At 40.0% G+C, this 25,547-nt stretch overlaps 1 protein-coding gene across 2 annotated transcripts in view; it reads right to left on the reverse strand.

Annotated features, from left to right (window-relative positions):
- Positions 1–25,547, reverse strand: part of SRGAP1 (SLIT-ROBO Rho GTPase activating protein 1) — a 277,465-nt gene that overhangs the window by 49,071 nt on the left and 202,847 nt on the right. The window contains exons 9-14 of one of the 2 annotated variants that reach the window (XM_082422706.1): positions 16,119–16,316; positions 15,591–15,675; positions 8,616–8,643; positions 4,263–4,296; positions 1,175–1,235; positions 942–1,019 (exon numbers count right to left, since the gene is read on the reverse strand). In XM_082422706.1, the coding sequence (XP_082278832.1) occupies positions 942–1,019; positions 1,175–1,235; positions 4,263–4,296; positions 8,616–8,643; positions 15,591–15,675; positions 16,119–16,316 (484 nt within the window). Of the gene's footprint in view, positions 1–941; positions 1,020–1,174; positions 1,236–4,262; positions 4,297–4,801; positions 4,905–8,615; positions 8,644–15,590; positions 15,676–16,118; positions 16,317–25,547 lie in introns of both variants that reach the window. The other variant, XM_082422705.1, reaches the window with a different exon arrangement.

Consider the following 25,547-nt stretch of genomic DNA (forward strand, 5'->3'; position numbering starts at 1 on the left):
GAGGGGAGGCCGCTCGGCTCTACGCACTGTAAGAGGATTTGGAAGAGGAAAAACAATCTGGCTGCAAGTTCACCTCTTTACCCAAGGTTTCAAACCTGCCTCTGTGTCAAGTCTGGGTTAGGGCAAATGGGGCCAAGAGGGGTTGCCTTGTCTCCAAGCCTTGATGCCCCTCCCTGTGCATCCTTGGCTTGACTTCCAAGCAGAGGCAGGAAGGTGCAGATGTATCCAGAAGCAGACACGATACAAATCATTATAACCGGAGAGCATTACTAGCTAAGAGCCACTACTGAAGAGTTAGGCACTTTCATGGATTATACCCAATTCTCACACCAGTCCTGGGATTCTGCAGATGAGGAAACCGAGGCCAAAATCAGAGATGAGTCACTTGACCCAAATCACATGATTAGTAAATGCAAGAGTGTGATTTGACTCTAGGTTCGCTTGATGCTAAAGTGTACGGTTTTGCTAATCATAATGTTTAGGAGGACTTATTTAGCCAATTGGGAATAAGAGTAAGGCTCCAACTAAGGTCACAGGGAAGGAGTCTGGGGATGGTAGTAAGAGCAAGGAGAGTTCCTGACAAAGGAAATAGACGTGAAGCTGGGATGAGTCACCTCAAACAGCTGCTATGCAGGCCCAGGGCTGTTCTTGCCACTCTTCTAGAACCTTTCATGAGCCACCTTTGACAAAGTGCTGAGGATTATCAATGCCAGTCCTAAACCAGGATACAAAACTCATAGGCTTTTCTAGACTTGATAACAAAGTCTTATGATTTTGGCTTCATTTCTTAGCTATTCTAAATAGATTCTTAACTCAACATCCACAACGAAATAAATGCAGAGAAAGGTTTTGAAGATATACAGAATAAGTATGCCACTTCACTCTACAGAAAATGATGACTTTTTAACAAGGTTTGCTTATAGGTGCAGACATGCAATTACCTCTCTCAAATGAATTTTTAATATCATTGACTTCCACCTGGGAACCAGACACTCTGAAAATCCCCTGATGCTGAAGACCTAAAGAGAACAGAAGGGAAAGAGCATGAAAGAACCCATCACGTCCTCCAGGTCCCCCTTTCCCCAACAATTAAGTATTAAAAGGAAAGACATATTTACTGAAATACTCCTAGTAATTATTGTTTAAAATAAGAATATTGCAGTTTAGGGCTTACCATAGAGATTGATGAACCGAATACAGCTTTCCACAATGAGGGGGATGATCTGTCCTGAGTCCTGGGTAAAGAGATGGAAACCAGTTAACCGCAAAGAAGAGGCACAAATCACACATAATAATAAAGCTCATAGTTTAACCCTAAAGACTGACTTTTACTCTTTTAGATGATCATTGCCAAACACACTCCCTCTAAAATATTCCACAAGGGCCAAATACAAAATTATATTTAACCGAAGGTATGTTTCAGTTCTGGGGCAAACCAAATTAAATACATTGAAGGCAATCGTGTTTCAACTTACTCTGCTGTGCCTAAAGATGTCAAGCTAATTCATCTTTTCTACTGTATGTAGGCTTACATATAGAAATGAATATATAAATCACTCATTTTTTAAAAGGTTATTTATAAAAGTAATTAATCTAATGGACCTGAAAAGAACTCTGTGTATTTTAAGCATAGCATCTCAGGACTGACTGACTGTACTAGTCACCAAACACAACCATTCAGCCATCTCAGGATCTTCTCTGTGGCATCCCTGAGAGTCCACCATCTAGATGATGACAGTTATAAAAGGGCTTACATGTTTCCAGATGCATGATATGAGAGCTGCTCATAATGTGTCATGTATTTATTTAGTTAGCATCAGAACTTACTGATCCTTAGAGATTTTTCACTGTTATTTTTTCATGTTTTAAGGATGGAGAAAAAAATGGCACCAATGCACACCCCATTAGATCTCGTTTTCTTAGAAGGAACATCTCTTAGCCTTCTTTCTCCACATCTCATAATATAGTCAGTGCACTCTACTGAGCAAATGTGAATTCTGGAAATGTATTAAGACATGTACAGGATGACAAATGAAATGAAGGAGCTGCTTAGGTCACAGTGAAATATGTATCAATGCCATGCACTCCATGTAGTTAAAAAAGGTTACCGACTATAGAGTTATTTTTCATGTTCTTTTCAGGCTCTGCTCTTTCAGGAATTAGAGCTTTAAGGTTAACATGGAGGTTCAAAATGATTAGCTGAAATCAGGCACTAATTCATGAGGAATTTTATTCTGCAACACAAGAAGAATTTGGTTGTCTCAATCTATTAGAACAATTCAGAATCCACTAACCTTTCCAATTAATCAACAGGGCAAGGAGTGGGAATAATGCAGTCCAGCAATCCAACTTTTTACCATTCCTAGAATGGGTAATATACTTCTTGAGGAATGGCTTCATTTTCGGTTTTAAGACAATCTAATCAGTGTATAAACCAGTTAACGGTTCAATTACTTCTGGAGCCTGCATTAAGTTTCTCTAATTAGTCAATTTGTTTCGGGAATGTAAACTTTATTAATTGTGGACCAGCTGGCTCAAGAATAGCCATATGATTACATCAAAACTTACTAAATATGAGAGGAGATTTTTCTTTAGGATACAAACTTTTTTTATGTGAACAATTCCTATAAAACTGTAATCTAAAAGAGCAACAAATATTTAAATGTAAATGATAAAAGGAGAATATTAGTTTGCAACTCAGCTGAACTTAGGATTAAAACAAAAAGAAAAACCAAGAATAAAAGGTTATTAAAAGGAAAATGTTTGCATTAAGGAAGTTCTAAATAAAAATGTGTTAGGTTTGTGTATTATTTAAAAAATATTTTCATCTTCACATTTGCTTAGGCAACTGCTAATCTTTCAGCTATCATCACTATTTCATTCAGATATCATGAATTCTGGAGTCAAAAAGTAATTAATGTGCATGTTTTAATTTAATTTCATGGATGCCAGATACTTTGGTAGAAAATATTTTATAAGAAGTGAAGCAATGGGCTGTGCTCCATCAACCATTCAAACAAATCCCTTTGTGTCTCAGTTTCCCCATGGGAAACAGGAAAAATGGTGTTTTTCTCGCTGTCTCACAGTGATATTGTGGGGACCTCAACTGACTGAGCACTTTTCAGAAGTGTAGGGATCTCTGTATCCACTGTTTCACTGCTAGGACCAAAGATTCTTTAATATGCCATCTGGGACAAAGAGGAGCTCACATAAGTGAATTTTCCACGGTAAGTGGTTTACTCCTCCTTTCGTGCCTAAATCTGGTTTCCTTTAACTGTTCTTAATGAAAAATCTTTTAAAAATATAATATATGCTTTCCTATGACCTTAAGCAGTCATTCTTGTACTGTGCTATCAAATATAATGGAATCATACATCTGCTTCTTTGAGCTTTTCTATATTCTCCTTCTCTGCCAGGCCATCAGTTGCACATCCCAGTGCTTTCATTTTATCATTCCCTTCTCTCCATCTAGTTTGCCCCTGCTTGTGAGCCCTGGGATGGGAAACCAGATAATCAAATTTGACAATAATTTTATATTAAATTAGAGCCAATAAGGCTCTTCTGGGTTTAAGGCTAATGGCAATGGATTCGTGATTGCTCTGTAGGTTGTCCGGTGACTTTTCACTCAATTCCAGGGTTAGGGCTCAGTTTTAAGGTTGCCAGATGCTTTTAATCTCTGTATGTATGCATGTGTCTCTCTGTCCACATGCATGCACACACACACATACATTTTTTAACGATTAGTGTACACAGCCAATAAAAGATCTGTCTTTAAAGAAAGTAAGACAGCTGTAACATATTGTTAAGGGAGGTTATCAATGACGTGGTTTCCTGTATAAATTTAGTCTTCAGAAACACTGCATCCCATGTCATAAAATGTTAGCTATGAAAGAGTAAGTTCTTCTCTTTTTTGTATAATTTACACAAGGGTCCAAAATCCAGTATTAAATGTGCATTTGGTATTTAACATTGACTCTCCTTAATAAAAGCCCCTGACCCAAATTTAGTATGTTTGCCAAATACATAATGTAAAACCTAGGAGTTTATCCAGTTTTACTAGAGAACTACTCCTCTTAAATCAGTGTTTGAGTTCTATGATTCTTTTCTAAGTAAAGCTATTTATAAACCTGTCTAATTTCCAACTGCAAACACTTTTCTTTTAAAGACCTTAAAAAATCTAATTAAAGCCAAGCATGACTGTGATTTGAAGATGATATCAAGAGCGAAAGAGGCTGTGCCCTCGCTTCCCTCGAGCACTATACCTGATGTCTCGCGTGTGAATTCCTTCGTCCTCGGCTAGAAGCATTATCAGAAATACAGGATGAAAAAGACAGAGTAAACACAGCAGAGATCCAGATACAGACCACAGGGTCCTACAATTTATCCAATATAATGAATTCCTCAAGTCATGGGAAATCGAAGCTCTTTGTGCTTCAGAGCTAGCTTAACGATGGACTTTAGATATATTTTGTGCCATCTCATTTGCATGAGTAGAAACAAAACATTTTATCAGGTAGCTCTTTTCCTTTTTGTACAAATTATGGCTTTTTTTTTTTTTTTAAAGAAAGAGGGCTTTCTCTTTTGCCAGTATAATAATACCCACATTTATTCCCTCTTCTGAAGGCACTCAAACCAAATATTCTTTCCTCTCTGACTTCAGGAAATATTATATTGATTTTCTGGGAAAGCAAAGAGCCCCAGGACAGACTTGGACATAATGACCTGCCTCCTTTTATGAGAGGCTGAGACCATTATAGTAAGAAGCGTGGAGATCAGCCACCCAGATGGCTGGTGCCAGTACCTTGATGAATGTTTCCAAATCCCCATTAAACAACTTAGCATTATACTGTGAGCGGGGTCTGGACTTCCTGTGTTTCTGGGGCTTAGGGGGAACATTTGGAGGCCTAAGAGAGGGAATATAATTACTGAGCATGGCAGAAATCAAACAATAAATGAAACACCCATAGGTCACATCAAAATTACACACCACAGGAATTCTTGTGTTCCTTCCCCACCCCTACCCACAGAGGAAAACAGTCCTCCCCTTTCCCATTTATTTACTTTTACTTATATATCAAAACCCATACCAGCTATTCAATCAGACTATTCTTTTCTTGTATGTTGTAGTTGACATTTGTTTGCGAGTTTGTTTTAAAGCGGTCATCATCAACAAATGGAATGAACTGCGAGCTATCTGGCCAAGAGTTACAAACCGAGGTTTGTGTTATTCGGCTTACATGTCACACAGAAGACACAACAAGTCATAAAAATTAGGACTCTGATAGATCCCAATAGAGAAATTAAATATAATATTTTTAATTACAACATAATTCTTCAATGCAAATAACATGACATCTGTTCGATATCCCTCAGATAATTAATGGGATTTTATTTTATGCAAAAGTAGCTACTAATGGGTCACAAGTGAAAAACAGAGTTTTGTTTCAGTGCTATTTCTGGGGGGCAGTGGGTCCCAGCTCACATGAATTGTTATTTCTTTAAAACAAACTAGCTCATCACCTATTTGTAGAGCATTAAGATGCACCCGTTTATTCTTTTCTGGACTCTCTCCATCTCCAGTCTGCTTGCTTTGATGGATAAGTCAGTCTCTCTGGCATATGCACATCCAGGGTACCACGTACCATATTTAGAAACCCTGCATCATCTTGCTCTGTAACTGGAGAGAGGGAACCTCTTCTGCCCTCTCCCTTTACGGCAAAGAGGGCCAGGATTACGTGACTCAACTTCACCAACTGTGCTGCAAGGAATACATGGAAGAAGAATGCCAAAACTTCTCTCTGGACATTCCAGTCTAAACTCCTTCTTAATTGGAAGGCTGGTTTAAGGATGTACACCACACTTGGAAATCAGGTAAAGCCCTTTATTAAGCTGCAAACTCTCTAGGAAGAACTGCCTTTTCAGTTCATTAAAGTTCTGAAAGACCAGTTTAGAAACAAAAAGCCCAAGAGTTTATGTAGAAGCCTGGCTAGCTTCCTAAGGTATTATCATAGCAATCAAGAGAGGCAGGGGAACAAACTTGCTGATACCGCCTTCCATAGCCAAATTCTAAGGCTCTCCCAACAGCTGGGCTCCTATGACTAACAGGGTATATACAGCAAGCAACACCTGAAGTTCCATGGTGCTTGAGAGGTTAAAAGGAGCCCTTGCAAGTGTCTAGAAGCGAACATGGAAAATTTCACCAAGCAGCAAGTCATCATCTGCCACTGCTGAAATTTCTGAAATCTTGTTTATACACTGAATTCTGTGCCATTCACAGAGGAAAGGATCTGGTAGGTATAAACAAACAAAACAACTGCCCACCAAGGAATTTAACCATATGTGCTTGATTTCATCCACTCTTTTCATTATTTTAGAAGTTTTTTAAAATATAGACTTTATTTTTACTCAGGTATGGTGAGGCAACAGATCAGAAGACAACTGTCATTGGGAAGACTGTTTGTTACTCATAGTTCCCAAGAGTTGGGGGCATGCTACTACACGGGGGAGGGGGGCACACGCAGAAGCACCAAGGTCGCTCAGGAGGAAGGAAGAATGAGGGAAAATGTGAGCCTTTGTTGCGGTTCCAGGTTCCTGTGGGAAGGAACAGGCAAGGCAGGGTAAACAGGTTTAGGATTGGCTGGTCCTTGAATAATTTTGGTGGGCCCTGGGGGCCAGGAGCTGTCCCTATTTGTCTGGTACCTGGCCTTTGGGTGACTGGGGGAAGAGGAACAGTGGCCCTGAGGTGAAGACTTGATAACGGAGGTGGCTGAGAGTCTGGGCTCTGGACTGGTTGCTTTGTACACAAAAGGCACACTTGTAAGCAAGTCCTTTACTATCTCTAGGAACTGACTGACTCTCAGAGGCGGAGTCCCTGCAGGGTCAGGAAGGCCCCAAGATATCAAAAGCATCAAATATAGAAACTAGAAAATGTGGTTATTACAACAAGGTCCAAAGAACTTCACATTTAATGCTATCTGGAGCAGTTGATGAAGCTAAGGGAATAGGAACACAGGCTCATTTTGTTTGGTTACTGATTAGCGGGGACAAGCAAATGTTGTAGCTAGAGCCAAAGTCCCCAGTGGCACTGGATAATTATTGCTGCATCACTGAGAGATGCAGAGAAACTCCTGGCTGGGGCTAATGGAGAGATGTCTTTTGAGTCTTCTCCCAAAAGCCTGAAAATTGCCTCTCTTGACACATCAAAAGTATGAGACAAATATGAAGATACTAAAGCTGTGAGAGGGATGTGAGGTTAAAATAAACTGCCTGAGTGCTTATCAAGGTACTTTCCACGGCAGAGTTGGCTCGGCAGGCAGACTGGTGCACTGATGGATCTGGCTCTACCACGTACACATCAGGTGAACAGATTCTACATTCATTCAACATTCGAATTGTATGATTCCTTCTGGTTGTGTGCCTGCCACACAACTTCCAGATAATCTGGCTTTCTAGGTAGAATGCCCATGTGGATGAGAGGAAGTACCAGTCAGGATGATGTGAATATCAAGTCTGTTGGGCAAGTACAGCTCTCATTGCAAACATATATTTGCACTCCTTCCTTTAAAAAAATCTTTTAAAAGAGTGCCCTACGTTAATTATAATTTAGAAACAGGTAAAATAGTTGATAGTGCAAAGGGACACTATATGTGAAAAAAGCCACATATTACTATGCAGGAGTAATATGCCTCTTTGTCACTGACATAGGGAAGAAAAACCTCAGTATTTTCATAAAGTTTAGACAAGTCAGTAGCTGTATCTTTCTAGTTGGTTCACCGAGAAGTAAGAGGGGTTTCCTTTTGAATAAACTGCCTAGCAGGAACATTGCAGAACCTTAAAATCAACTTGCCAATTACTGCAACAGACACACTAGTGTTCTAAATGCCTCCTACCTCAAAGAGAACTCAACTTTAAAAGTGTGAAGTCTTGCTATGTCAATTAGAATAATTTCTGGCTGTCGTACAAATGTTGACAGAGAAAAATAAAAGTTGCCACAAACTTTCCCCAACCCAAATCAGAACCTGCTTCCAAAAAGGCTTTTCCTTCTCAGCAGTAGCACCAAAATCCTTCTAAGAATTTTAAAAAAGGGGAGAAAAAGGAAGAAAAAAAAGAAAGAAAGTGCAATATGATACTAGGCATTAAAAGTTAAATTTTTAAAGTAAACCAAACAGGGGCAGAGCTAAAATCCGAAGAGTATTCAACATAGCTCTAGTTTTTATACGCCATACAGGAGCAAGAAGTAACTAACACAGTAGATATGTGCATAATATTGCTTGTTAATTAAATTATCAAATCAAAAATCTTATCAGACTCTTTCTAGAAACTTAAAGTGTTTTGGATTAGATAAATCAAACCCATTCAATTTATGTCTTTTTTTTTTTTTTAACTGAGGCTGCTCATTAAAGAGCTTTACAATTCCACTGGGAAACCCTCAGATCTTCCAGAGCAAATCTGGTTTTGTGAGAACCCCAAACACTTCATGTTACTGTTTTGTCAAGCCCAAACTATCTTCCATGTTCATTAACAAAATATCTTCATTCTTGCAGCATTTAAATGGTTGTTTGTTAAAAGAGAGAAGAGAGTGAGATGCAATGAGTTATGATAAAATATTTTCCTACCTTGTAGTCATATATTCAGCTCTATGACCTGCAGAAAAAAAAAATTAAAATAAGTCAGCTGAACGGCATCCATGCAATGCACTGAGCAATCTTTTGTATCATCTGTCCCTTGATTTATGATGCTGAGTTTGTAATAACTTACACATTTTATGGTAGAGAGCATGAAGACAGTATATAAAGATAGACAAAAAATTCAAAGTAAATATTTCATAATATCTATACATAAAATTTAATAAATTCTATGGATTAGAGAAACATATTTCACTTGGCAATTTGAGGCAAGTTTTATTTTTTATTATTATTTTTTAAATCAAGAAATAGCTGTATGATCTTTTTTTTTTTTTTTTTTTTTAGTTTTTTGGCAGCACCACGTGGTATGTGGGATCTTAGTTCCCTGACCAGGGATTGAACCTGAGCCCCCTGCAGTGGAAGCTCAGTCTTAACCACTGGACCACCAGGGAAGCTCCTGCTTGATCTTAACTGTAAGTTCAAAGATGAAATACAAATAAAACACATCCAAGATTTGAATGTTAGTTATTCCCCGTCTTGATTGATACTTGTGAGAGAGCAGCAGGGGGTCACGTAGGGTTAGGAGAACTCAATTTCCTTTAGATTAAATTGGTGTTTATTCTATAATATGAAAACAGGGAGAGAAGTTGCACTTTATAGTCGGAAATGACATTTGCAGATATTAAAGTACAAGGACATTAAGTTATGCTACATTCCACCAACTTGTAAGCTAAGAGCCTTTCACAGAATTCTCTGTCACTTAAAACATGAGGTTCTTATACATTCGGGCTTCTTGATTTGTTTTAAATAACAGCTCTGTATTTTTGTGGTGCTCCTACAAACTGAGGTAATTTCAAGTTTGAATGTGTCTATGGGTTGCTGTCTGTTCTCTCTTATATTTAGGGTGGAGCAGTGGGAAGGGGTGTGGGAGAGTTAAACCATTCAACTGGTTTGTTTGCAAAATGATGATACGGTCCTGAAACAGCCTGAAAATACAACTGGCAGAGAAGGGTCATGATGCAGCACAAACAGGTGAGACCAGCCCATCGTATCACAATGCAGTGATTCAGGCTTGCAGGGCAAGGCCAATATAACAATCCGTAGAGAGAGCTGCCTAGCTGGGAATGGTGAATGAACACTGCCAGGCTGCAACGAGTCTTTTACTCTATCATCTGCTTTTGAATAACAAGTGACATAAAGTATTTGGCTAATACCTATTTACTAAACAAGGGGCACCAGTTCATATCAGAGAATACCTTTCTCAAACAGATCCAGGCTACTGTTAAGTCTTGGTAGAATCTGTCCTTGGTCATGACTTGGGGTTGGGGTGGGGGGAAAGGAGAAGAATCTGATTTTTCCTCCACTACCCAGTTCTACCTATCATTTAACTGGAAGTCCCTTCCTTCTGCTGGCCTTCTGCTATTTTGGAGAACAAGAAAAAAGAGACGGTGGGCACAGAACTCCAGAAGAATTTATAGCTATTTCTAAGTGGGAGAGGTCTATCAGAAAGCGGAGAGAGCAGACGGTGAGCTGAGTGTGATGTCTTACGGCATAGCCTTCAGCAGGAAGCTGGCTATACGGGGTTAAAGCACAAGGAGAAGACAGGGCTGGAGATTAAGGTTTAAAGAGTTGCCACCCTTTAGGTTGTGCTGGGGCCATGGGAGCTAGCTGAGATCACCCAGGGTGAGTCAGTAGAATGAACAAAGGATGGAAGGCAGAGAAAATAGCTGGCTTGTGCTGTACTGTATTCTGCATTGCTGCATACTTTATTACAACATAAAAGTATGACATAAACTATATATGTATCAGTAACAACAATAAAAACAGCAATGATGTCTAACATTTATTAGACACTGTTCTAAGCACTTTCTCTATAGTAACTCACAATTTTCACAACTTTATGAAGTAGGTACTATTACTATTTTTATTTTACAGAAGAGACTGAGCATACAGAGGGCAAGTGACTTGCCCAAGGTCACATGGTCAGTACGTGGTGGGTCTGGCACTAAGGCCCAGGTTTGTTTTAATTCTAGATCTGAGCTCCCAAGTAATATTGGGTGGGCCAAAAAGTTCGTTCTGTTTTAAGTAAAAATAAAAGACATTTTTCATTTTTGCCAAGAATTTTATTGCACAATGTATTCACTAACCCAACGAACTTTTTGGCCAATCCACTATACTGTAAAATGTAAGTCTTTTGTTTTCCCCAGCAAATACTCTGAAAGATCCTAGAAGACAGGTAGAGACTATGCCTTACATATCTGTCCACCTCATATGGCTAAAGCCAAATACAAACTACTGAAGATTTAATAAATTAAATAAATTATTAAATAAATCTAATATCTATCAAATTAAAGAGAATCACAGAGGCTAATAACTTTCAACTGATTCAATGATAATTCAATGTTAATGATAATAATGTTATATTAATAATTATAATATATATGATAATAATGGCAATAATATCATTAATAATATTAATTATTAATTAATTAATTATTAATTACTATTATTAATGTTAATAATAATTCAATGTTAATGATAATTCCTTAGAAATGAAATGCTTTATAATGTTTAAATTTTGCTATTTTGTTAAAAATCCCAACTGAATATTCACTAGAGTTAGAAAAAGATCATATAGAAAATGGCTTAAAATCATTTTGCTCCATCCATCCATGGTTAGTAGTATTTGATAAAAAATTAAAAACCTATAAAAGATACATTTTGATTAATGAGTCAAGAGCAGCTTTGCAAGAACCATCATTCATAGTATAACCGCCACCACCACATCCGTCGTTTTTTTCTGCTAATAGTACTGAGTGTGTCTTAACTGATGAATGAGGTTTTATTTTTCAATCGGTATCATCATTAATAGATCAATAACACGCAAGCTTAGAAGAATCTGTTTCCCAGAGAAATGTGGAGGCTTCCAGTGGTTTGAGGATTAAATTTCAATCACTTTCTTTGGAAGGCTACTTAATTATTAAGAACAACAGAGAACTCCTCCTCCCACCCCAATGCAAGCCATTTGGAGGAAAAGAATGACTCATGACCCCAAATTATCTTGTTCTTGGTACAAGCACCTACTTTGACTACTTTTAAAATTTTACTTGAGAATTAGGAAGAGAATTATTTTTCATGCCCAAATGTGTTTTATGTCCACAGAGTAAAAGGAAAAACTGAACTATAATTTGGCTGCAATTTGAGTCCCCAAACTAGATAAAATATTTAAAATGTGCACAGCTCAAACTGAATGAAGCACCCTAGATTTTGTCCCTAACGAATGATTGATACAGACTCCTGGTGTTACTTTCCAGCCCTTTTTCTTCCTTAAAAATACCAACTAGCTGCAGTGCTTTTCCAAAAAACATAATTATTCACAATCAGCTTCTCTTTTGAAAGTATATTTGTACTCTTACTCAAAGATAGACAAAGGATTAAGTGAGGATCATCTATTCAATTCCTTTGTCAGAAACCTTATGCCTGGGTCTAGAAACAATATAACATGGAACTCAACTTCCAGTGTTAGATTTTCTATGTTCAGCAAAAATTACACTGATATTTATACCCCCTTAACTCCAAATGCTGCACTCAAAGAAGCCAATGTGAACACCAAGGCTCATTACTAAAATAGAAAAGAAAAAGAATTTCAGTGCCTCAGTTTTATAGACATATAGCTCATTTACCGTGTTCGACTGAACATCTCCAATTTAAAAACAAAGACATCACAAAATGATATAATGGTGCTGCTGAAGGATGAAGAAGAAGATGATGACGATTTTGGTCTTAACAACTCATTATGTGTTTCTTACTATTTCAGTTGTTTTCAAAGATTTGGAATTCTGAATTTTGACAGTGCCACTTTAAGAGCCCCATCTAGTTGCTTTGCAATGCTGTAAATCAAAGGACTTACTGGGCCACTGGTAGCCTGCCAAAACTGAGCAGCAAGACAAGCCAAACACATGTCTGTAGTTACAGTTTCAGCTGTGTACGATCAACTGCTAAATCCCTGAGTTAGGCTCTATTGCTTTTACTATGAAGGCAGTTTTTGTAGCAATGAGCCTAGTATAACTCAGAGATGTGATTTCTACATAAAAAGTCAGGACTGTCCCCAAACACGTTGTTTAATCCTGTGCTACTAACCTTAGTTGGCCAAATCCAGAGTTGGATCCCTTCTTAAGGGCTCACCATTGGATAATCTCACTGTGGAACAGGCGCCATTAACTTGCCTGGTCTCCTTTGGTGTAAGCCTATTAATGTGAACAGGGCTTGCATGGAAAGCCAAAGGGCTCACAATGGCCGAGCTAAAAGGTGGGGCACGGCCCCCATGCTCCGCTTGTCTCTGGGCAAAGCCGCCAGCATCAAGCCCATGCAGCACAACTGTGTTCTGCCAAGCCTGCGCGGGGGGCAGGGCTGGGGAGCAGAGAGGTCTGCAGCCAGTGGGTCTGCCGGCACTGGGTGAGAACCATCCAGTTTCTTGCACAGAATAAATCCAGTCCAGCGAACGCCTGGTACACGTGAACAAGCTGGTGTCGCTAGGACACCGGAAACCATTGAAAGTAATTACAAGATGAAGACATCCTGGCATGGAGCTCACAAAGTACGATACAGCTTTACACAGTTCAGCAGCTGAAGACAGAATCTGGCGTATGGATTCAGCAAACTGGCTGAAATAGAGCCCTAGCCAAAATGGCATGTAAAATAATATCAACCGGTGGGGCTTTCTCTCCAGGAGACATAAGGGAATCTACATAGAAATGAGTACCATAAAAGTTTCAGAATGTGATCCCAAGAGTATTAACACGTGTCTACATGCAGTGCCAAGAATGAATTCACCCACTACTTAATTTCCTCCAACTCACAATTTCTTAAATGGTGTCTCCAGTCCTGTAGGGAAGGACTTTGTGCCTGTTAAGTACTCATCTGCACTGAAGATTATTTATGCTTTGGGACTGGCAACAAACCTTGGGGCATCACTGCAATATCAGGCATTTGTGAAAAGTGGAAAAAAGAAAAAAAGACTTTACATGATATCATGAGGAGAACAAAGAAAAAAGAGGACATAATTGCTAATGTAAGACAACTATTCAAAGAAAAAAAAAGGGCTTTTTTTTTTTTTTTTTTTTTTTAAGGTTCAAACTTCTGTTACAGAAGAATTGAAAGACTAGTACAGGGAACATTCCTACGCCCTTCACTTAGATTTCCCAACTGTTAACATTCTGCCATAATGGCTTTATTTCCTTCTCTCTCCCTCTCTTTTTTTTTTTTAAATTTATTTATTTATGGCTGTGTCGGGTCTTCGTTTCTGTGCGAGGGCTTTCTCTAGTTGTGGCAAGCGGGGGCCACTCTTCATCGCGGTGCGCGGGGCTCTCACTATCGCGGCCTCTCTTGTTGTGGAGCACAGGCTCCAGACGCGCAGGCTCAGTAGTTGTGGCTCACGGGCCCAGTTGCTCCGCGGCATGTGGGATCTTCCCAGACCAGGGCTCGAACCCGTGTCCCCTGCATTGGCAGGCAGACTATCAACCAGTGCGCCACCAGGGAAGCCCCTCCCTCTCTTATATATATCTTTTCTCCTGAACCATTTGAAAGTAAGCTGCAGACATTATGACACTCAGCAAGCATTCCTTAAGAATAAGAATGTTCTCCTTCATAACCATAATACCATTATCATATCTAGGAAAATTAAAAATTCACTAAATAATAGCATATAATATACAGTTTATATTTAAATTTCCCCAGTTGTCCCTAAAACGTCTTTTGTAACTTTTGCGTTTTGATTCACAGTCTAATGAAGGTTCACATATTGTATTTGGTTATTTTATTTTTTAAGACAGTTCTTAGCACTTTAAATGTAATTTGTTTTTTTTCTAAGTGAAATTGGCCTTTTATCTTAGAGTCTGGCATCCTAACTGCAATACACAGAGTTTCAGGTTATGATGATCTTTCTCCATGTGGACATTCCCAGAGGATAATGGTCCCTTGGAGGAGACCAGGAGATAAGGTGATGGAAACCCTGCTTTATGGCTAAGGAAGGTTCTAAAATGGTAGGAGGTAAGAGTTTTAGGTCAAGGGAGCAAACTCTTTTTGGCCCGAGTTATTTACACAACTCAGTCCCCTGATTTCCCTCTCCCATCTGTATTCTCTTTCATTTTTTATAACTTCCAGCAAGATCTAGTGTGAATAAAAGATAATTAAATGTATTACAGATTATGAGGTACTTATGACAGGAACTTCATTTGTGTTTTTTCTTCCCTTTTAAATCTCATGAAGATGAAAAGGGAAGCAATAACATCTACACTGTACCCTTTACTTTAATCCTTTTTTTCCTCCTCAGTTTTCCCATCTGTAAAAATGGGGAAATTAATAGTGCCCAGTTATATATACAGCTCGGAACAATGCCTGGCACAGAGAGAGCCTTGTGTTAGTGGTAGCTACTGTTATTTTTGGTACCATTAGATACAGCAATATGCTTAATAGAATTCGTTTGCTTCTCAACTAAAACCAATGCCTACTGAAAGAAAAAAAAAAATCATCCAAACCGGTTTAGCTGGTTTCTAGAGTCCAAAAAGGCATTAGATGGGACAACAAATACTAGTCCATTTAAACAAAAGGGGTGGGGCTGGAAGGGTGGGGAAGTCCAAGAAGGAAAGGAAGAAGTGATTGGGGGTGCGTGGGGTCAGCAAGTGGGAACAGGTGCGGCTCCTTCTGACTTCTCTCTTCCCACTGTGCTCTGAAGACCCTTCCTCTGGAGCTCTGTGTTGGCTAGATTTCCCTGTTCCGGTTAGCATCAAGCTCATAAAGAAAACAGTTCCGGGGAGAACTTGATTCTTACACAGATAAAGCCAAATCTAAACATACAGTGTTCTCTGCTTCTTCCAGCACAAATTCACAGTTCACACTCTTCATGGAATACATACATGACACAACATATAATCCAGGTCATCTCCCCAACTATGTCAGGTAACTGACCTTCTCCAAGGGTTCTCTGCAACAAGTCATGCTTGGCTTGAAGTTTTGTGATGAGATTACTACCCTCCAAGTATTCTCTGAGTTTCTGCAAAAGCAAAGATACGTTTTTAACTTTAAAAAAAATTATTCAGAGTCCAGGAACTTCCCATAGGATATCTAAAATCCAGCCACTTTTGTCTTAGAGATCAGAGAACCTTGCTAAGCAAAGTGTTGTGGCATCAGCCTATTAGAGACGTGGACTCTCAGGTGCCTCCCTCCCCAGACCTACTGGAATCAGAACCTGCATTTTAACAAGCTCTCCTGGTGACACGTATGTTCATTAAATAATCTAAAAGTTCTGTTTCAGAGCAGTCCTCTTTAAATTTGTCCGCATATCAGTACTACCTCCTAAACTGTATCCCAGACCTACTGAATTGGAAACTCTGATCTTAGTAAAGAACCCCAGGTGATTCTGATGCAACTCCAGAAACAGCGCTTGGGGCCCCCAGATCTGAGCCCCAAGAGGGGCTGGGGAAGCAGCAGGCATACCATGAAGTAGAACTGCTCGGTCTCCTGCTGGTTGGCTCTTCTCTTGGCGATACTGGGCTTACTCAGGTAGGTTTCAGAGACAGTAGACTTCACAGACTCTGTGGAGCGACTGTGCTGGAAGCATTCAGAAACATCGTAGTCTTCGATGGTGACCATATCTTGTATCGTCTGCAAGGTGGCCTCAGTCGTTTTCTTAACCTGGGAACAGGAGCGCATTTCTCAAATTAGTACCTTATTTCGTGAATCCCGCAAACAGTGAGAAACTGCTCTGTCAGGTAGAGATGGGGGCACAGGCCCTGCCCCCACCAAAGTTCAGAGTCTATTAGGGGAGAGAGACAGGTAAACAATACCCCATGTCACCAATATAAGGAGAGGCTTTCTTCAAAATTATCCTAAGGAGGATATCACTTTATATTTGAGTTCCCGTAAATCTCATGTATCACTGAGTACTCTCTCAATTACATTTTCTGTTTTAAAGGACCTTTCAAACTGAAGTGAAATTACATACAGAAAAATGTGCAATCCATAAGTGTACAGCTTTATGAATTATCACCAACTGAACACGCTCATGTGACTACCACTCAGATCAAGAAATATAACACATTATGAGTACCCTGTGCTTCTCTCAGTCACCACACACACTTTTCTGCTCCCCAGAGGTAGCTACTATCCTGATTTCTAACCTCATATATTAGTTTTGCCCTTTTAAAATACTTTATATAAATAAATGGATTCTTACAGCATATATTATTTTTGTTTTGTTTCTTTTGCTCATCTTTATATAGTAAGATTTATTCATTTCTTGTGAGTATGGTATTTCACTACTGAATGTTCATTGTAAGAATACATCATAATTCATCCCTTTTACTGTTGATAGATGACTTATTTCTGGTTTTGGGCCACTATGAATAATACTGCTATGAACACATTTTTGTTGGGCCACACATACTTGAGTAGAATTGCTGCTTATTGGGTATTCCACACTGTTTTCTAAAATTATTGTTCTAATTTGTATTCCCACCAACACAGGAGAATTCCTATTACTCCACATCCACAACAATTGGTATTGTCAGTTTTAAAATTTTAAACCATTGCGAATTCCCTGGCGGTCCAGTGGTTAGGACTACATGCTCTCATGGCCGAGGGCCCGGGTTTGATCCCTGGTCGGGGAACTAAGATCCCGCAAGCCGTGTGGCATGGCCAAAAAAGAAAAAAAAAAAAAAATCACCTAAAAATTTAAACCACTGTGTTGGGTGTGTAGTGGTATCTCATTGTGGTTTTAGTATGTATTTCTCTGATGGTTGAGATTGAGCACATTATCATATGTTGAAGGCAATTTAGATTTTCTCTCTTGGAAACAGTCTGTTAAACCTCTTGCTCAATCTTCTATTGGGTGATGAGCCTTTCTCTTTACAGATTTATAATACGTATATGAGTCTTTTGTTAGTTATATGTGTTGCAAATATCTTTTCCCACTCTGAGCTCTGGTTTTTTACTCTTTCTATAGTGTCTAGATGAACAGTCTCTAATTTTAATGTAATCAATTTACTAATCCTTGCCTTTATAATCAGTGCCTTTTAAAAAAAAAAAAATTAATTAATTAATTTATGGCTGTGTTGGGTCTTCATTTCTGTGCGAGGGCTTTCTCCAGTTGTGGCAAGTGGCGGGGGCCATTCTTCATCGTGGTGCGCGGGTCTCTTACTATTGCGGCCTCTCTTGTTGCAGAGCACAGGCTCCAGACGCGGAGGCTCAGTAGTTGTGGCTCGCAGGCTCTAGAATGCAGGCTCAGTAGTTGCGGTGCACGGGCTTAGTTGCTCCGCGGCATGTGGGCTTCTCCCAGACCAGGGCTCGAACCCGTGTCCCCTGCATTGGCAGGCAGACTCTCAACCACTGCGCCACCAGGGAAGCCCCAATCAGTGCCTTTTGTGTCTTATTTAAGGAATATTTTCCTATCTCATGGTCATAAAGATACTGTTCTATGTTATCTTCTAGGAGCTTTTAAATTTATCTTCCACATTTATCTCCCACAATTAGGTTGTACTCCACCTTTGCTTATCAAATTCTAATGTAAATCAATAGCTTTATCCTTTTCCCAGACAATGTACAGATTTTAGAACACCTTAAAACCATTTACTTTTCCTGACTTACATGCTATTTTTGTAATGTTTTATAATAGGATGTATTATATATGTAAATATTTGTATACATTTAAATACAAGACATTATTATGATATAGTCAGTATTCATTTAGCTTTATCCATATATTTATTAAATTCTTTGATCTCTATGCCTTATATTTTTAAGAACACCCTTTAGAAATTCTTTTAAAAATATAGTTGATTTACAATATTATGTTAGTTTCAGGTATACAATAAAGTGATTCAGTTATATATATATATACACACACACATATGTATACTTTTTCAGATTCTTTTCCATTATAGGTTATTTCAAGATATTGAATAGTTTCCTGTGCTATACAGTAAATCCTTGTTGTTTATCTATTTTATATACAGTAGTGTGTATCTGTTAATCCCATACTCCTAATTTATTCCTCCCCTTCCCCTTTGGTAACTACATTTATTTTCTACATAGAAATTCTTTTTAGCATGAATCCTCTAGTAGTGAATTTTGCTTTTGTTGATTTAAAAATGTCTTCTAATTCACTTTCATTTATGAAAGATATTTTTTCCTGGTTGGCAGTTATTTTCCTTCAGTACATTTAAAACATCACTGTACTTTCTTGTGGCTTCCGTGTTCCTGTTGAATGAGAAGTTTACTATCAGTCTATCACACTTTGAATGAACCCTGCTTTCTTTCTCCAGCTGGTTTTAAAGTTTTCTACAGTTTCACTATAATGTATCTAGGTAAGGATTTTAAAAATATATTCTGCCTGGAATATTTTTGGACTTCTTGAATTATGTGATACTTTTCTTAAGCTCTGATAAAATTTCAGCCATTATCTTTACAAATATTGTCTCTACTTTCTTTTCTATCAATTTTTTCTGGGAGTTTAGTTTGTATGCTAAAAATCACTGTGTTCTCTGTATCTTACCTTTCTCTTCATATTTTCTATCCTTTTGTTTTTCCATGCTGCATTTTGATTACTTTCTTCAGATTTGTCTTCCATTTTGATAATTCACTCTTCAGCTGTGTCTAATGTGATGTTAAAACCATGCCTGATTTATTAATTTGGGTTACTGTATTTCTCAGCTCTAGAATTTCTGTGTGGTTCATTTTCAAATCTGTTATTTCACTGTTTATAGGTTATAACAGTGCCCTGCTGAAATCTAAGCTTGGCTTTTATCTTCTTGAACACAGTAAATAGCTCTTTTACATTTTTTTTCTGGTAATTCCAATATTTAGTTCCTGTGGGTATATTTCTATTGTCTGTTATGTATTCTGGCTATCACTCATGTTGTCTTTTCTCCTTATGTACCTAGTTATCTTTGCTGGACAGTTTTTGTAGAGTTATTTGAGGTCTAGGGTGAGGTTATCATCCTGAGGGAATGTTTGTTTATTTTTCCAAGCCATTAGGGGCATTAATAGTTCAGAATCACTGGATTTTATTTCTGTTCAAAATATTTGATGCTCTTCCTTTTGGGAACATATGGTTCCCTATGTCATGGGTTTCAGGCTTGGTCATGTATCTTGTCCTGGATAATGAAATGTGTGAGAATCAGTTGAGTGACTCAGTCCACCATTACAGGAGGTAGAAGTATGTTCGATTTTTTTTTTTAAAACAACAAAATACTGTTTAGGGAAGAAACAATAGCAATCAGTGCTAGTTTAGAGGCTTAAAGAGGTCATGTGATGGAGTAAATTTTAAAAGGAGGCAAAAATTAAACAGATTTAGTCATTATTCCTGAGGATATGCAAAATGCAAAGGACACTGGAAAAAAGCACATTAAAGATGATTTTTAAAATAACATTATACGTACTTTAAGAAAATCATGATTATATATCTATAGACTGAATGAAAAGACTCACTATCCTGTAGGTGACATCAGTAAGATGGCAGAATTAGAGGTCCCCTATTCATACACTCCCACAACAACAATTTGGCAGCCATCCACGGACAAAAGTGCATTTGTGGGGGCTTCGGGATCCAGATAGGGGCTTGTAAAACCTTGATGGAGCCCACAACTGCCAAGGACCAATTTGAGAAAACTGGCCCATGCCCAGGTGGCAGGCTTGCCAACTTTGGTCCTGGCTACAGACCCAGAAATAGCCTGTCCGCTTGTAGACTCAGCTACAGTCCTGTTTGGCCTTGGGCCTGCCACCAGCACTATTTGCCAAGGGACCCAAGAGGAGTCACGCCCACCAATGTCCCAAGTAACAGGCCCGCTGACCTTAGTCCTAGATTTGGACCCTGTAGTAGCCCATGATGCAGCTCCAGTCCCTCTCAGCCCTGGTCTGGCAGCAGTGCTATTGCCCAGGGACCTGCTGGGAGGCACACCTGTCTTTGCTCCCAGAGGCAGACCTGCCGACCTCGGTCCAACTGCAGATCTTGAAGTGGTCCTGTAACCTGGCTCCAGATGAGCCCCGCTGGAGTCCAGGGGGCAGTTCTGCTTGACCAGAAACCAGGCTGAAGACACGTCTATCTGTGCCCTGGGGGCAGGCCCACTAACCTCGGTCCAACTGTGGATAATGAAGTGGCCCTGTGACTTGGTTCTAATACCTCTTAGCAATGGCCTATGAGCAGTCGTACCCATCCGAGGGACCCAACAAGAGACAAGCCCATTTGTATTCCCAGAGTCAGGCCTGCCAAACTCTGTCCAACTTTGGTTCTTGAAGCAGCCCTGTAAGTTGGATCCAGTCCCTCTCGGTAGTAGTCCAAAAGCAGTCCTGCCCACCCAGGAACCAGGAGGGAGACATGCCCATCTGTGCCCCCAGAGGCAGGCCTGCAGAACTTGGTCCCGGCTGTGGTCCCGGCTGTGGACCCTACTGCAGACCTGTGACTTAGATCTAGGTATGCTCAGCTGCAGTCCAGGGCCAGTCCTGCCCACCAGGGACCTGTCCAGTGACTTGGCAGGTGCCACACCCACCCAAGTCCTTGGTGACAGGCCCACAGACTATGGCCCATACTGTGGACCCAGCAACAGTGAATGTGATTCCTTGTCAATCGCTCTTCTTTTTTTTCAACTTCCTTCTCAGAAACAAGAGTGTCATGGTTAAATTTGGAATTATCGGGAAGAATAAAGGATGTGACAGAAGCCACCAGATACAATGGCTGGGACTATGTATTATCCCATGGGACACTCCCGATGAAGAATAACACCAGCTTCTGACACACACACAAGCCATGTTAATAAGTCACAAGGGGGAACATAATGAAGCAAATATGAAACAGCTAATATGAGGCTTGTAATGACTCCCCATTAGTAGCAAGGAAACACAGTTGGGTTTGGTAGAAGGAGAGGCCAAAAACATGATAAGGAATTATGAAAAACCCAAAGAATATGCTGTACTGGAGGAGTGTCCAGGTGGCCCGGACTCTGAGAGGAGATTTCTGCGGCCTTCTGTAGACTGCCTCTTTTGCCTTTCTTCTCCCAGGACATTACAATTATTAGAGAAAACAAGAAGTTTCCTTCTCCAAACACACTGATTTAGTTTTCTAGGGCTGCCATAACGAAGTGCCACATGCTGTGTGGCTTAAACAACAGAAATTTATTGCCTCATAGTTTTGGAGGCTAGAAGTCTGAGATCAAGGTGTGGCCAGGGTTGGTGCCTTCTGAGGCCGTGATGGAAGGAGCTGTTCTAGCCCTGCCTCCTCGGCTTATAGACAGCCGGCATCTTCTCTCTCTGTCTCTTCATACTGTCTTCTGTGTTTCTGTGTTCCAATTTCCCCTTAACATAAGAACATCAGTCACACTGGTTAGGGCCCACCCTAATGACCTCACTTTCACTTGATTACCTCTGTGAAGACCCTATCTTCAAATAAGGTCACATTCTGAAGTACTGATGGTTAGGACTTCAACATATGAATTTTGGGGGAACACAATTCAACCCCTAACACACACCACGTTATTTCATGGCACTGTGCCTTGTACCTTGCACCTGGTGCAGGCCTATTCATCCTTTAAGACTTATCATTCCATCTGTGAAGGTGACCCCTAGCCCTGTCCTCCCCTCCCCACTTAACTACTCCCTCCTTGCCACCACTGACCTTGTATGTATTTCAGTTAGAGCTCTGTATCCTTTCAGATGTATTAAAAATTAGCAGAAAGAGACCACACACATATAAACTGGATGAATGCCATAGTTAATTAGCCAGGGGTACAGAAACTTATCGCCAGCATAGGCCACAGAAGGCAGTAGCAGCGGCAGAGCACTTCCCTTGCTCCTGGTACCTTAACAGGGGGGTACAGGTGCCAGTGACCCTGTCACTGCTGGGTAAGGTGTTGCCAGATTTAGAAAAACAGTCCAATTTTTGCTGCTCTTCCCCCTGCTTTCGGAGAAGGGTTATGTCACCATTCCAGAGGAATTCACACTAGTAACCTACACACTTGCATTTAAGGCGATGTTTACAAATACCAGGCTCTCCTGACTTCTGAACAAAGTTCATTCTCAGCAATGATACAGCTTAATCCGAAGAAGAGAACATCATCATTGCTTAGAGCTCTCTGAACAACATTTCTGCTTCAGTCATGTCTCAGAAAGCCTGTTTTCCTGCAGCCCGTCTGGACTCTGACTTAATGACCCTTCTGGGTGGACCCTTTGCCAAGAGTGGTCTAAGGAGCATGACCCCAAATCCATTTCTCACCAGCACCTACACCACACTGTTTAGAGGGCCTCTGTTTTCTATCTCCAGCGGGAGCACCTTGAGGTCAGGGACAGCTTATTAACTAGCACAGTGCCTGGAATACAGCAGATTCTTAAGAGAGTGGTGAAAATGAACTGAATGAACGGTGGAAGTTGAAGTCATCCTCCTTCCAAATTGATAAGACGCCAGAGAAATGCCCAGCACACACCAACAACGTGGGGTTTCCTTGCTGACAGTCATCCTGAGCTCTGCCATTTTCTTCCGGATGCCCTAACCCATCAATCACTTTTAGACACTTTCTAGAAACTCTCCTCATTCCGTTTGGTATTCTTCTGGATCAAGGCCCTCCCTTCAGTGAGTTAAGGCTTATTTGAAATAAACAAACAAACAAAATACACACACACACACGTGCACACACACACACACACACACACAGCTTCTAAAAACAGGCGTTTCCAGTGAGAAATAGTTGATCCTGTTTTCAATTTTGGCCGAGATGATGCTATCATTTAAGGGATAAATGGCAGTTTTCTTTTGTTTGGGCTTTTACTGTCAACCTCATCAGTAGAAGGTTTCAGACAAGTAAGAAACACTTAAGTTAAAATGAAGTTAAAGCCACAGAAGTCATCAGACATAGCAATAATGATTAAGAGGTTATCAAGCTTCACTTCTTAAACCAACTGCCCCTAAGGGTTTGATCAATGATGTATATGACTTGAGATTCTGCCGCAGTCATTGATTGGTATTATGGGAAATCTGACGGAGGAAAATGTGATTTTTCTACCCTAGGTAGAGATGTAAGCAGATATGTTAAGGGGTCCCTGGAGAAAGAGAACCAGGAATGGATGGCTTTCTTGACATAAGAGAAGCCATTTTAGCCTAAGCCATTTTGTGATCTAAGCCTGGCCACAATGCTTGCCCTTGAACAGGTCTCAGTAACCAAGGATCTCAAGGGAACAAAGGAATGCAGGAACAGAGAAAAGGCAGTCAAACAATAGGCAGTGATAAAGCAGAGCCCTAGTTCCTCCTCAAGGGATATACATAATAAAATATCTTTGAGTTCTGCAGGAACTAAGGCCCCCACCCAGGTGGAGGACAGAAAGAGGATGTTGACCCTCCTGACCTCAATCAACTAAACTTGGACTCTGTTGACTTTTGCCCCCAATTCTATGCTGAATTCTCCTCTGCTCAAACCTCTTCAGGAATATGCATGTACCGTTACCTGAAAACTTCCCCAATTCTTGCTGTTGGGGAGTCACTGCTTTGGGAAAGATGCCCGGTATTCTCCTTACTTGCTGCAAGTAATAACAAATCCTTCCTTCTCCTGCGCTTTGGCTTGGTTGTGTCTTTTGGCTCCACTCCCACCAAGAGGTGAACCCAGTTTTCGGGTAACAGAAAGTATAATCAAGATATCTCTTACTTCCCTCAATTACCCATGCCATGAAAATTATCTCACATGTTTGCCTAAAATCTTGTTCATTATTGTTGAAAATATCCTGTGTAAGGATTATATTTGGGAATAGTCTGTGAAATACTCCCTAGTAAACTGTTGGTGAAAGATTTTAAGTGGTGCTAGGAAAATTTATATGTTCATTAAACACTGTTGCAAATTAATTGAGGAATTAATTATAGACTACTCTCTTTTCTATTCCCTTCAGGGGGATAAATCTACTATAACTTAAGAGAAATTAGTTGTTTTATGTGTGAGAAGGTTTTACTCACAGCACAGAAGTGACATGCTTACAAAAGCTCTATTTTCTGGAGCAAATATTGGGACAAAAGGTCTGAAAATGGGGCAAACTACTTAAAAATAAGGCTGTCCTAAAGAAAAGAAAGGCCTAATTGCTTTACTTATGCAGTTCATTTTCCTTTTCTTTGGCTTTGATAAAGGTGAGACAGGAGGGAAGGGGGCAGGGCACAACCGTTAAAAGAATGACACAGCCATTGAGGAAACGACAAAAACTGGTTAGAACCAACTAGGCCCAAGATGGCAGAAGATACAACTCCCAGTAGACCTTGAGCCTCATTAGACGCTCACTGTAATACACTAGCATATGCCAAACAACACACCCACAGGCGCCATGACACTTCTGAGGCCCACCATAAAAGGCCAAAAAGTGGAAGTGCGTGGTGGCCCAATTCCTGGGAATCCCTGCCCCTTCCCCAAAATAGAATATCCCTCCCACTTGTTAGCCTATGAAATTACCCAGCCCATAAGAACTAATCACCCTGGGCTGCTTCTAAGACAACAGCATTCTGCCTATGGAATGTGTATCTCTCTAAATAAATTCTCTTTCACTTTACCTTGGCTCACTTTTGAATTCTTTCCTGTGTGAAGCCAAGGACCCTCACTTGGCAGCCCGTCCCAGGAACTCGCCTGAAACCTGGGACATGACCATCCTCTTGCACCCCATTCTCCTGCAACAAAGGGAGGAATGAGGAACTCTAAGGAAAGGGAAATGTGATCTATGGGGAATTACTCCAGAGGCTAGCTTTGAAAGAAAGGAGCCACAGCAATGACCCCCTAAGCTGAAATCCCTATGACAAAGGTTATAAGTAAATTTTTTCCTTCCCTTCCCTTTCCTTTCCTTCCTTCTTTCTTTCTTTTCCCTTGCAGTTTTATTGAGATATAATTGACAGGGCAATAATAAAGTCTACAGCAT

Source organism: Balaenoptera physalus, assembly GCF_965194825.1.
Source record: "Balaenoptera physalus genome assembly, chromosome: 13".
NCBI lineage: Eukaryota > Metazoa > Chordata > Mammalia > Artiodactyla > Balaenopteridae > Balaenoptera > Balaenoptera physalus.